Source organism: Pinus tabuliformis, chromosome 6 (assembly GCF_031772625.1).
Source record: "Pinus tabuliformis cultivar Carrire ecotype Pingquan chromosome 6, CPIR1, whole genome shotgun sequence".
NCBI lineage: Eukaryota > Viridiplantae > Streptophyta > Pinopsida > Pinales > Pinaceae > Pinus > Pinus tabuliformis.
Genome location: NC_142292.1, coordinates 1,775,126,995 through 1,775,141,387, shown reverse-complemented (window position 1 = coordinate 1,775,141,387; position 14,393 = coordinate 1,775,126,995). Strand labels below are relative to the sequence as shown.

Genomic DNA, 14,393 nt, shown 5'->3' with positions numbered 1-14,393 from the left:
GACAAACTTAGGGATGATATCCTTGTATCTTTCCATGATAGCCTTGGCAAAGGATTGTGCATGAGTGCCTTTTAGGGTTGGGGGGACTATAGACAAGAGAGGGGGGAGAGCTCAAGTCTATCTCTTCTACCATGTCGAGAGGGTCTAACTAGATGATGCCTCACCATGTTAGTGAATGGATATGTGGTAGGAGAAACTGAGGTGGGAGGGACAAGTCGAAATAGAAGGGAGTGAGAAGTGATAAATAATGGAGGATTGATCGAGGGACGAAGGCCTAAGAATAGGGGATGAAAATAGTAAGGGTTGGACCAAAACGAGAGGGGGAGCTAGCAATAGGACCAACAAATAATAGGGAAGAAACAACATATAGCGAGGGAAATGATAGAGATATAGGCAAGAAGTAACCTCTCAGATACATAGGGTCGAGGAAGGGGATGGAGGTCTAGAAACCAAAAGAGCTCATAAAGGATAGAGAAGTAGACATAAAATGTTGTAAATTCGAAATAGAATTGCAGGGTAACAGTAAGAAAAAATTGAACCTGAGAGAGAAGGTCCCATGGAGAGGAGTGACACACATGGGTGAGAAGATATGGAACTATCGAGATGGATGGAGATAATTAGATCCTTTCCTGTATGCTCTCCATGAAATGACGCTAAAATCTAGAGTTGCAAAGCCCGATTTTATCCAGCCATAGCTCGTGGATTATAAATGGATTTAAACACTTCCTATTCACTATTTTTTGACCTCGTCCCCATTCCCCTATATAATGATCATGGTTTGGCCTATATTCTTCAATAATTGAAACACTGTGTCCTTGAAAGTGCAAACCATAACGCTAGTGTACCTTCCCAACTCTTTGCACGATTATTCTCTATGTTGGTGCAGTAGACACTAGCTTACCATCTTTTTTTTGTCCTTTGGAGCAGCGGTATGTCCATGTAGTCTGCCATGTGGAGATAGCCTACTCTCCCTTATGACTTCGCGTTATCATCACTACTCCTTTTTTTCAAGTTTATTGTAACTAGTAACACTAAGGGTGATACTCAAGAGGTTGGTAAAGAATGAGTAAAGACATCGATACACCATGAGGCTTTAGTGCTAGTCATTATTGAGTATATAATGTATTTCACTATATTATTTACATGGAAAGATCACTTTGACATGCAATATAATCAACATGTCTTGGCACAATCCTTTGTATGTCCATTGATCAATCTTAAGGTTTGTTCTATCTCTTGTTGGAGTAAATGATGAGTAGACTAGGGAAATATGGGAAATTATCTCTAGAGTTAGGCAATTGTTTGTGTGTTGATAATTTTTTAATATACCTTGTGTTGTTATCTTCTCAAGCCAATTGTTTGGCAAACAAACTGTACATTAAGAGTTCATGGTTGTAAGTTAAAAGTTATATATTGGATAGACAATAAAAATGACAAGACTAGAAAAGGCTATGGCTCCCTAGTATGTGCCTTTCTCACTAGTGGGATTGTTACTTCATTATAGATTAGTTTGTGGCTTGCTATGACCTTCTTCCAATGTCTTTATGTCTTCTCTCATATGAATCACTTTTGACTATGTTCCTATAGCATGTTTCTCTCCCTAATTCCAATGCATTCTCTCTAATGACAAACCAATTGGTGGAAATTTCTCTGAACTACCCTCATTTTTGGAATAAAACGTAACTTGAAACTTAGTCTAGTCTCAAGCATGAAATGCTCCCATATTCATTATAGTGCTATATCTTGAATTTAGGAGAGGTTAAAATGTTGTCTTGATCCCTTATTTCATCTATTTTCTCTCTTAATATTCCATTGATCCTAATCCACCATGGCATTGTTATGATAACTACAAGAAATAATAAATAGAAACAACCATAACCCTAAAAGAGGACCACCTATCATAACCATAGAATAGGACCACTTGTCATTCATAGGACCACTTGTCATTAAATGACTTGTCATTAATATGGCATTTCTTTGTAATATTGGATTTATGTTTTATAATATTGGATTCTTACTCTAGTGGAGAAGAAACAATAAATAGAAGTGGTCATAACCATAAAAGAGGACCACCTATCATAAAACAAAAATAAATAAGATTAAAGAAAATGAACATCCATTAATGGCATTTTTTTATAATATTGGATTTCTTTAATATTGGCAACTGTTTTTTGTGTTATTAACTATATATTAAGAAATCAAATAAGTTTCAATGAATTATGTTAGAATGAACATTTAATAATGATATTTATGTGTGATATTGGATTTTTGAGTCCTTCAGCAATTGTTTTTTGTGCTATTAACTATATATTAAGAAATAAAATAAAATATAGTGAATTGTGTTTTAAGAAATAAAAAAAATTCAGCGAATCGTGTTTCATTATAAATAGGTTCTACATGGTAGCTATTCCCTGCCGCTTAGTTTAAACATAGCTAAATAAAGTAAAAAACAAGATTCAGTTTTAGTATGTGACATATTGATAAACTTATAATATGTATATCATCTATAATGGTTTTGAGAAGTTGTCTAAAAGGTTTTCAACTATTTATAAAAAATAGATGTAAATTAGTCATTTATGATTTAGAAGTCTCTCGGTTATTCACTGTTGTCAATATTTAACTATATATGAATATGGTTGTCCATGATAACCGTGGAGGAGCATTGTGTCCATGGTTAAGCATTGTTGAGGTGGTTTAAGGATGGATGAATATGGTTGTGTTATTGCCCATGATTGACCATGATTGAGTTTATTTGACCATGGTTAATTATGTTCAACCATGGTTGATTATGGATGAACATGGTTGGCCATGGGTGACTATGGGCTAATGTGGTTGAGTATAGTTGTTAATGTTTAACTATAGACAAATATGGTTGACAATATTGACTATAGTTGATAATGGTTGAACATTGTTGAGTTTGATTGACCATTATTGAGGTGGATTGACCATTGTATAGTTTGACCATTATTGGGCTTGTTTGACAATCGGTGCCAACATGTAACTATAGATGTATATGGCATGTAACTATAGATGTATATGGTTGACCATGTTGACTATCGTTGATTGTGTTTCTCATGTGAACCATGAATAACCATGGTTGAATATGATTGAACTTGTTAACCATGTTATACTATAGTTATGACCCCATTGATTTACGCTACATAAATCTCATCAATAAAAGTAGAATTGATTATGTCAAGATTTTGAAAAAATCTTTATTTTTGTGCAAGAAAGAACCTAATAAAACTTTAAATTTAATTATGTTAAATTTAAAATTTAAAAATATCAAAAGATATATTAATATAGCTTTAACACAATAAAAATAAACAATATTATATTATATTATATTAAAAATATATTAGTAAAATAAGTTATTAAAATTATATAATTACATTAATTATTATTATATTAATTATTATTATTAAGTCTTTTCTTCATGAAAATATCATTATTAAATTATTATAATATTATGATTATTAAAAATATATTTTATAATAAAAAAATAGATGATTAGAATTATATTAAAAATTATTTTGCAAAATTTAAATTATTTAATTGTTGAAACTACATTATCAAACATATTTATGAATTTTGTATATGATTTACCAAAACTTAAAAAGATGTGACACACTAAAATGTGTGGACTACAATCGCAAGGTTGTGTACTTTCTTAGCATTAAACAATAAATGGAGACATGTTTGCTTAGGAAGCCACCTTGAATGAAATACAACATACATTTATTGATGAAATACAAGATACATTTTTTTTTGGGTATATTTTTTTATTAAATTTGTTCAAAGTAATTGTTGGAATTGTAAGTTTTAATTGCATCATCTACACTAGTATAGTGCTTCAAAAATGTCTTAGAGTATTGAGTATATTTATGTATTTAGAAATTTATTTTAAACAATAAAAAATCATAATCTCTACCAAAATTGTATCTTCAATTTTGACTAAAAAACTCAAAACATTAAATAATTAAACAACTTCTTAAAAATTATGTTAAATTAATTAAATAGATTATTAAATACTATGATAATTAAATAATACTATGATCTATGTAGTTCTCCTTAATTAATAGAAGTAATGGGGACATTAATAGATGCAAGGAGCAATAACATGTTCAATTTGATAGCCAATCAAATTGAACATAAATAAATTAAATTATTTTTAAGAAATCATATATGTCAATGTGTAATGTTATACTTGCAATTTTTTTTTTATCAAACACAAATTAATATAGATTTGACTAAAAACCATTGCAATATCCAACTAGCCAAGAATAATAAAATAATATAAGATAAAAACTACCCGGTAACAATGTTCCATTATAAACCAAGAAAAATAAAAATAAAGTTTGTTTATTATAAAACCTCTAACACATATCCACATTCCGTCGTTTCCCGTGACAAAAGTGAAAGGTAGGTTTGGATAAAGAGTTGTGATGGTGGAACTTTTAAATATTTTGAATATTTCAATCAAGAAACCTCGCGGAATGTTACAACCAAGAAACTTGTGCTGATCCCCACCTTACTAGTGTTTTTTTGGGGTTATAAAATAACATCACAACACTGGTTGAGATACAGCGTTTGGCCAAAAGGAGCGAGCCGTCGGCTGCAGCTTCTTGCTTCTAGTTTTTAGCTATTCATCTTATTCATTGTCTCAGCCTATCAGTCCATCCATTCATCCCAATGGAAAACCTAGCACAACACTCCAACAAAAGCACGATGCTTCATCGTCTTCTGCCTCGACCTCTTGTCCCCGATATGATGTTTTCATCAATCATCGGGGGCCCGATGTTAAAAACACCTTCGTTAGCCATCTCGACAAGCACCTTTGTGAACATGGATTGTGGCCATTTCTTGACAGGCCTGAACTGCAGGCCGGACACAACATCAAGTCTCAAATCGAAGCCGCTATTCGAGTGGCTTCTGTCCACGTTGCAATTTTCTCTCCAACTTATGGGGAATTGACATGGTGCCTCAATGAACTAGTTCTTATGGTCAAGTCAGGGGCTCCCACTGTTCCAATATTTTTTAATGTCGAGCCTTCGGAGGTCAGGTGGAATGACAAAAAAGGAGTATACGCTGAAGCCCTGAAAAAACTCGAGCAGAAGACAAGCAGCGACCCTCAAACTAATGGAGAGAAGCCACGCCATGACTCCACTATCATTCAAGGCTGGAGAGTTGCTCTTTCTCATGTCGCAAATCTGAAAGGTTGCGAACTGAAGGCCTTTAATGGGTAAGAAATTTTAACTATTTTGTGTCCGTTTTATTTACTTTTTATTCGTATTATTATATAAAAATAGTACAAATTCATGTTTCTCTTCCATCTTCTTATGAAACTTCTACATCAATCTATTTGGTATCAGTTTATTTTCCCTTTATGATTATTCTATTACATTTTCCTGGTAATAAAACTTCATTAAAAAACAACCAAAAAAAACGAGTCTTAATGTTTCGACATAAATCTATAAATGCTTCTAGCTATCCTAGATTTCTCCCTTTTGCTTCTATGAGTAGTTTATACTACCAGCGTTAATCAAGTGTCCCTGTTCATAAGCAGTAAAAGTAAAATTTATCTGTTGGTTTCATCATTTTTTTTGGACAACAGAGCAGCTATCCAATTTTGTTCTCTCTCAATTAGATTGAAGTTAACTGCTTGAAAGGTACTCACAAGGACCAGAATACTGCATATTCAATTTTTGAGAATAGAGGGACTGAAACCTGTGTTCTTCTTCACCCAATCTATGATATTTTTTTACATCTTCACAACCATTGATATTTTTTTGCATCTTCACAGCCATTTCACCACTTTGAATACACTATGCCTTACTCTTTAGCTGTCCTCCTCCTCACCAAAAATGGAATTGATGACTATAACAGCTCCACATTCACACCTCCTCCCTTTACATGCTCCCTCAAAGAAACACACAGAATAGCTATAAATGTGTTAGAAAACCTGCACAGATGAATCTAGCTAGTAAAGGTTGAACACACAGCTTTGCAGAGCAAAAACACTAAAAGAAAATCGAAAGAAGAAAAGAATGATTCATTAGAAAATAGGTTACAATACTCATGATATAGCATTACTGGGTGAAGATCCCAAGGTAATGCACCATAGTGGTGATCAATGAGAAGACTCAACACCTACAACAAGTTCCAGAGAGAACTAGCCAGTTGCGGAGTGAAAGAAGCAGCAAATCAGGGAGTAAATCATGCAGAAGAACTAACCAGTTGCGGAGTTAAAGAAGGAGTAAATCATGCAGAAGAACTAACCAATTGCGGAGTTAAAGAAGGAGTAAATCATGCTTAAGGAATCTTGCATGTAGTCCCATGCTCTAACTAAGAGTCTGCATGTAGGTGTGTAGTAGTTCCCACACCCCCCCTGAACACCACTATGAGGAAAAAAAGAAAATGGGCCCTGGCAACTAAGGCCAAAGGTCACCCAAAATACAGTGCAACTTGTACTAAAATTGAGGAAAGAGGGAAAACCTCATGGGAAAACCCCTCCCTCAAAATACAATGTAATCAAAAGAAAAGAGGAAGAAAAGACAGTTGCTAAGCAACTGTGTCCTTCACGCCAAGACGATTGCGCAGAGAGCGAAACTTCTGCTCAGTGAATGTCTTGGTGAAGATGTCTACAGTCTGTTCTGCTGAAGGACAGAACTGCAAATCAATGACCCGATCATATACTAAGTCTCTGATGTAGTGCATATGGATCTCTATGTGCTTCATTTGCTGCCACTGTACTGGATTCCTGCAAAATTTGAGAGTGCTCTGGTTGTCACACCAGATGACAATGGGCTGGTGGAACTGGATGCCCAACTCACTGAGGAAGTGTTGTAGCCACAGAGCCTGAATGGTGATGTTGACTACTCCTCTATACTCGGCCTCAGCTGAAGAGAGAGTAATAGTAGCCTGCTTCTTGCTCGACCAACAGATAGGGCCAGATCCTAGACTAAGTGAATATCCAGAGGTGGACTTGCGATCAATGTTGTCTCCCGCCCAATCAGAATCTGTGAAGCCAAGGAGATTCAATGCAGTGCCTGCTACATAGTGAATCCCGAAGGTGATGGTGCCCTGCACATATTGGAGGATGCGCTCGGCAGCATTCTAGTGTAGCTCATGCGGCTCCTGCATGTATCTGGAAACTGCCCCTACTGCATATGAGAGATCTGGTCTGGAGTGGGTGAGGTACAATAAGCTCCCCACTAGCTATTGGTAGAAAGTGTTGTCAACTAATGGAGTGTCACCTCCATCCTCAAGGCGGACCCCAGACAGAAAAGGAGTCGGTGCTGGCTTGCAGTCAGTGATGCGAAATCTCTCGAGGAGATCCCATGCATACTCAGCCTGAGAGAGTTTGATGCCTGTGGCATCCTGGCTGATCTCAAGACCAAGAAAGAAGTGTAATGGACCCATGTCCGTCATCAAGAACCTATCATGCAAGGCCCTCTTAACTGTAACAATGGCTGAAGTCGAGCTGCCGGTGATTAGGAGATCATCCACATACAAAACTAAGATAAGAAGAGAATCATGTGTCCTGAGCATGTAAACATTCGGATCAGACTTACATCTTTCAAAGTTTTGTGATAAGAGAAAAGAATCCATCTTTGCATACCAAGCTCTCGGGGCCTGCTTAAGGCCGTAGAGAGATTTCTTCAATTTGCAGACCAAAGATGAATCCTGAGTGAAACCATGTGGCTGCTCCATGTAGATCTCCTCAGATAGGTCTTCGTGAAGAAAGCATTCTTCACATCCATCTGACGTACTTCCCACCCCTGGGCAGCCGCAATGGCAAGTGTAAGGCATATGGAATCCATCTTTGCTACTAGAGCAAAGGTCTCATCATAATCAATGCCACGCACTTGTTGGAAGCCTTTGGCTACAAGCCTTGCTTTCTGTCTGGTGATTTTCCCATTTGCAGCACTCTTGGTCCTATAGATCCATGCTTCATCGTCTTCTGCCTCCACCTCTTGTCCTCGATATGATGTTTTCATCAATCATATCAACACACCTTCGTTAGCCATCTCGAAAAGCGCCTTCGTGAACATGGATTGTGGCCGTTTCTTGACAGGCCTGAACTGCAGGCCAGACACAACATCAAGTCTCAAATCGAAGCTGCTATTCGAGTGGCTTCTGTCCACGTTGCAATTTTCTCTCCGACTTCTGGGGAATCGACATGGTGCCTCAATGAACTAGTGCTTATGGTCAAGTCGGGGGCTCCAATTGTACCAATATTTTTTAATGTCGAGCCTTCGGAGGTCAGGTGGAATGACAAAAAAGGAGTATACGCTGAAGCCCTGAAAAAACCCGAGCAGAAGACAAGCAGCGACCCTCAAACTAATGGAGAGAAGCCACGCCACGACTCTGCTATCATTCAAGGCCGGAGAGCTACTCTTTCTCATGTCACAAATCTGAAAGGTTGCGAACTGAAGGCCTTTAATGGGTAAGAAATTTTAACTATTTCGTGTCTGTTTTATTTATTTTTTATTCGTATTAATATATAAAAATAGTACAAATTCATGTTTCTCTTCCATCTTCTTATGAAACTTCCTACATCAATCTATTTGGTATCAGTTTATTTTCCTTTTATGATTATTCTATTACATTTTCCTGGTAATAAAACTTCACAAAAAAACAACAAAAAAAAAACGAGTCTTAATGTTTCGACATAAATCTATCAATGCTTCTAGCTATCCTAGATTTCTCCCTTTTGCTTCTATGAGTAGTTTATACTACCAGCGTTAATCAAGTGTCCCTGTTCATAAGCAGTAAAAGTAAAATTTATCTGTTGGTTTCATCATTTTTTTTGGACAACAGAGCAGCTATCCAATTTTGTTCTCTCTCAATTAGATTGAAGTTAACCGCTTGAAAGGTACTCACAAGGACCAGAATGCTGCATATTCAATTTTTGAGAATAGAGGGACTGAAACCTGTGTTCTTCTTCACCCAATCTATGATATTTTTTTACATCTTCACAACCATTGATATTTTTTTGCATCTTCACAACCATTTCACCACTTTGAATACACTGTGCCTTACTCTTTAGTTATCCTCCTCCTCACAAAAAATGGCATTGATAACTATAACAGCTCCACATTCACACCTCCTCCCTTTACATGCTCCCTCAAAGAAACGCACAGAATAGCTACCCCATATATCTTTGTGTTTGATAATCCTCACTCCTTTGTTCCTCTTGCTCGGACCCATCTCCTCATATATTGATATAATCTTGTATATCTTTGTGTTGGATAATCCTCACTCCTTTGTTCCTTTTATTCGGACCCATCTCCTCATATATTGATAAAATCTTGTTGATGTCATTTGGAACCAACCCAGCTTTCTGATATAAGCTTGTTGATGTCATTATTAATTTTATTCAAATCACGGTGATGATTAAGACGTGAGACTATTTTTTTAAGTATAGAATAGTCGTTTTTTCGTATAAAATAGTTGCTCTTCTCCCTATAGGGGCATATTGTTTAATTAATTTGTCAATTTTTTGGCAATTTAATAGGATTTATTGACTTATTTGATTGCATGACTTATTACTCTTGGATAAGATGCCATGGTGCATTATATTAAAATGAATTAATTATTTATGATGATTGAGTTTTTATTATGGTATAAAGGCATTAAACACTTCACGTTGTTAGGTTTGTGGTGAATCATCAAATCTTTTTTCAAGGATTGATAGTTATTAAAAATTGTAATAGAATAAGATTTTATGAAATGATTATAAGTAAATTATTAGGATCGTAAAGGTTTATTAAATTAGGTAATTAATAATAAAATGTTTAATTTAACAATTAATTAAATTAAAGAAAAGTAAATTAAATTATTTTTTAAAAATAATAAATTCCAATTTGTAATGTTCAAATATAAAAATTTTGCACTCTTTTATATAATTTCCTATTTCAACACATTTTATGGTGTTGATCTTGTAAAAATATACATGCGTCTCTAAGCTTAGATACATATTCCTCCTATTCCTGTTTGTGCATGACCGTCAAGCCTAAATCTATCGCTCCTCTCCAAGAATTACCATCAATGTTATAATATTGTGTTATAGAAATCTAGTGTAATGTATGAATGCCCTTACCGTGAATGAAATTCAAAAGCTAAGCCGATAAGGTATGACCTCAGATCATTCCCACCATAGCATCCAAACCGATCATAATCGTGGCACCGTCTCCAATTTCCCATCAAATAAAACTCATCATACAAGGAAGTAAATTCATCATGCATCACCAAATATATGAGTTTTCTGTTTTATTCCTGGCCCCAAGTGTTATCCTAGACTTAAAACAATTATCAAACATGTATTTATCTTTCATGATGAGAGACCACATACCTTGACTTGTAGTAGCCCTCAACATATTCTTAATAATAAGAGCTTTATTAAAACTATATATACTTATAATGCCCCACCCTCCTTCCTCTATGGGCCTCCTATCGCCTCCCACTTTATCAAATGGTACTTTCCCTTTAGCTGCACCCATCCCATAGAAAACGACCCATAATAGCCTTCTTCCTATGAATAATTTTCTTCGGCAAGAGATATAAATACATCCAATATACTACAATGTTCTGCAATAACACTTTCAACATGATCAATCTGCCCCCCATGAATAACTATCTATGTTTCCAACCTTCCAGTTTTCTCTCAAACCTATCAATCATCCACTCCCAATATTGAATGAAGTATCCGTTTGATTTAATTTTGTAACCAAGATAATTAAACCCTTTGTCAATATGTTTAACCGGGATCCCAAATAAAATTCTGATTTTTGTTTCCACTTCCTCATCTATATTATCATTTATCAACATAGACTTACCACCATTCATATTTATACTTATAGTTGAACTAAATTTGGAAAGGGTCCTGTGAATTCCATTTTGTCACTGAAGTCTCCCCCGAAAAGAAGACTGCCAACAAACATCATATAGGTGAACCACTGATGTCTGGACACCTTAGTCCCGGAAATATATCCTTTCTCTTTAGACTCCCTCATCTTCCAGCTAAGATAATCAATAACTATCAGGAAGAGAAAGGGCGAGAGGGCACATCCCTAACTTAGCCCTCTTTGAGCATTAAAAAATCGCGTTGGCAAACCGTTGATAATGATCATGAAGTTTGTAGATTGAATGCAAGACATGATCCAAATAATGAGTATTTGTGACATACCTTATTTTATCAGAACCATTTTTAGTAAATACCAGTCAATACAGTCATAGGCCTTAGACATGTCTACCTTAATCATACAGGCTCTTATTTTCCAGGACTTGATAGAATGCATCAGTTCCTAAGCAATACCAACAACGTCTTGAATCTATATGCACTCTAGAAACCCAAACTTTTCCTTGGAAATGAACCTCGACAAAATAGGTTTAATTCTACATGCAATTAGTTTGGAAATCAACTTATCGAATTACACAGAGAAATCGGCCTATAGTCCATAAATGTTTCCAGCTGCTCCTTTTTGAGGATCAAAACGATGAACATTGCATTAACAGCCCCGAGATATATCCCTTATTTCATGTCCATTTTATTTGCTTGATTGGTATTTGATATTAATTAAATTTGATTAACTGAAGGACCTTGAAGGTACCTTGAATTAGTGACAAACCTGTGGTATTGAGTATATCCTATTACATGTGACCAAATTTGGGGATTTTTCATGTCACAAGTTTTGGGGATTTTCTGATGTTTCCACCATGTGGTTTTTCAGAATAAATCATAGTGCATATGTGTTGTTGTAGATGTGTGATTGTTATCCTTATTCCTTTATCAACACTTCATATTTACCCAGGCGTTTCTCATTGGTTATTCATCTAGGAATGAGCAGGAGCTCCTAGATGAAGTTGTGCGAAACGTATTGAAAAAAGTTTGAAAAACACCTCTATTTGTGGCCAAATATCCAACTGGTTTAGATGATAAGCTACAAGACTTTAAAAGTACAGTGTTGTCACAGTAGGGGCAGGAGCATGACGTCCAGGCCAACGTTGTGGGAATTGTAGGTGTTGGTGGTATTGGGAAAACCACTTTGGTGAAATCGATCTTCAACCGTAGATGCTCTGAGTACGATGGATCCTCTTTTTTATCTGATGTTAGTGAAATTGCAGCTAGAAAATATCTGGTTGATTTGAAAATGAAGCTCATTAAGGACTTGACACACACGGATATTAAAATTGAGATTGTGGACCAAGGTGTGATAATCCTTAAACGTTACCTAGCTTGTTGTAATGCAATGATAGTTTTAGATAATGTAGAGAAGGTCGATCAATTGGATGCATTCTTACCAATTAGGGATGTTCTTACTTCCAATAGCTTGATACTAGTTACCTCTCGAGAATATCATGCTCTCCTGTGCTCAGAAATAGCATATTCATCAATTTATAAGCTCACGGGGATGAATAGAGAACACTTCCAAGAGTTGTTATGCTCCTATGCCTTCAATCGGCCACATCCACCACCAGGATTTATAGATCTGGCGGAACGATTTGTTTGGGCCTATGATGGATTGTCGTTGTCATTGAAAGTGATTAGGGCGCTTCTTTGTGGAAGAGATGACACATATTGGAAGGAGTTATTGGATAAACTTCACAAGATACCACCCGCTGACATACAAGAATCGCTGAAAATTAGTTATAATTCACTAGACCAAGAGAACCAGCAAATTTTCTTAGATATGACATGCTTTTCTATAGGGGAAGATATGGATACAACAAAAAGAATATGGGGAGCGGTGGGGCTTTCAAATTTAGAGAGCAAGTGTCTTCTGGAACCGGACAAAGAAAATCGGATAAAACTGCATGATCAGTTTAGATATATGGGAAGATATACCACGGAAAGATCAATGCCCCATCGTCTTTGCTGCAACGCGACCAACAATAAAAATATTGATAAGTTATTTGAAGAGTCATCGTGGTCTATAAGTGATTCAAACATTCCTCTTTGGTTCGAAATTTTTAAAGTTGTTTTGTTCAACGCAAAGATCTGTGTCCTGGATATTATCTATCTTTTATTTTTATGATTGAATAGGTCACAAGTGAAGTTCGTGGGATTTTGACGGTTCATCGTGTACACGGTTTCCGTTATCGATTCGATGTCTCTTCAGAAATATCATGGCACAAAAGGTGTAGTGAGGAGTTGTTGGGAAACTGCAAGCGGGCACTGTTCAATACAGATTGTTACCATGGTTTGCGAATTCTTGCAAGTGAAGATTGTTATGTAGAAGCTATATTGAGGAGGGTGTGGTCACCACATCTCAGATGGCTCCGCTGGTATAAATGCCCCTATTCTTCCTATAAATCGGTTGCAGCAGAGTAGGCAAGGTCAACTTCTATTGTGGAAAGGTAAATCTTTAGGTTACAACGAGGATATCGCAACCACACAGGGACTTCATTAAATGCAGGAAATAACTCACGACAAAATAGAGTAAAACAAATGAGGGTTGCAGAAATTTACTTGTGAAGGCTTAAGACCACATCGCAACATAACATACTTTTGATTATAATATAAAACATAGGAAAATACATTAGCATGATAAATTGGAGGCTGCTGCTCCAAGCAAAACACAAAATACTTACTGTGATTTACACTTCACTGGGTTGCAGAGTAAACTTCTGTAAAACTCCGTAAAACTGGTTTTCACGCGCCCACCAAAATTTCCTCCACAATTTTCTCCTCACTACCTCACAGACTCTCGCTCCCTAACTTGCCCAACATTCCCAACATTACAAATGAATTTTACTTGCATATTTATCTTAACATACAAATTTGACATTAATTACATGATAGAGAAAATATTTAATACGCAACATGGGCGACTTTACTTAGTAAATGGTTTTCTAAACTGGCAGGTGTTGTGGAGTGTGGGCGACAGTTGTGGAATGAATGTTTGCCCATATCTAATTAATAAACTTCATTAAATGCTTTAAACTCTGTGATGTGTTGCGGAATGGTCCGCTCTGAACTTCTGTTCTGACTTTTGTCATTCTGCCTGCAAACAAAATCACAACCGTGTAGTGGTTGACTGGGCAAATGATCCAAATGGAAAATGGCATCAACCCATGGTACTCATCCACCCATATTATTCATTGACCCATGGAATTTACCCATGGTATTGTAAATGGCATCTGCCCATGGTACTGTAAAATCCACCCATGGTATTCATTCACCCATGGAATTTACCCATGGTATTGTAAATTGCATCTGCCCGTGGTATTGTAAAATCCACCCATGGTATTCATTCACCCATGGAATTGACCCATGGTATTGTAACTGAAAAAAACTATAAGTAACAAGTCACATTTTGTAAAAGGACAGATTGTCCGCCACAATGTAGCCTTTACAGTTCAGAGGCATGTAGCCACACATCTCTTCT

General features: G+C 36.1%; 1 protein-coding gene across 1 annotated transcript in view; it reads left to right on the top strand.

The window, feature by feature from the left end:
• Positions 1–13,336, top strand: part of LOC149266072 (disease resistance protein RPV1-like) — a 32,060-nt gene extending 18,724 nt beyond the window's left edge. The window contains exons 2-6 of the mRNA XM_089407060.1: positions 4,871–5,242; positions 8,078–8,449; positions 11,843–11,879; positions 11,982–12,752; positions 13,049–13,336. Coding sequence (XP_089263186.1) covers positions 4,871–5,242; positions 8,078–8,449; positions 11,843–11,879; positions 11,982–12,752; positions 13,049–13,336 — 1,840 coding nt within the window. The remainder of the gene's footprint in view (positions 1–4,870; positions 5,243–8,077; positions 8,450–11,842; positions 11,880–11,981; positions 12,753–13,048) is intronic.
• The last annotated feature ends 1,057 nt before the right edge of the window (positions 13,337–14,393 follow it).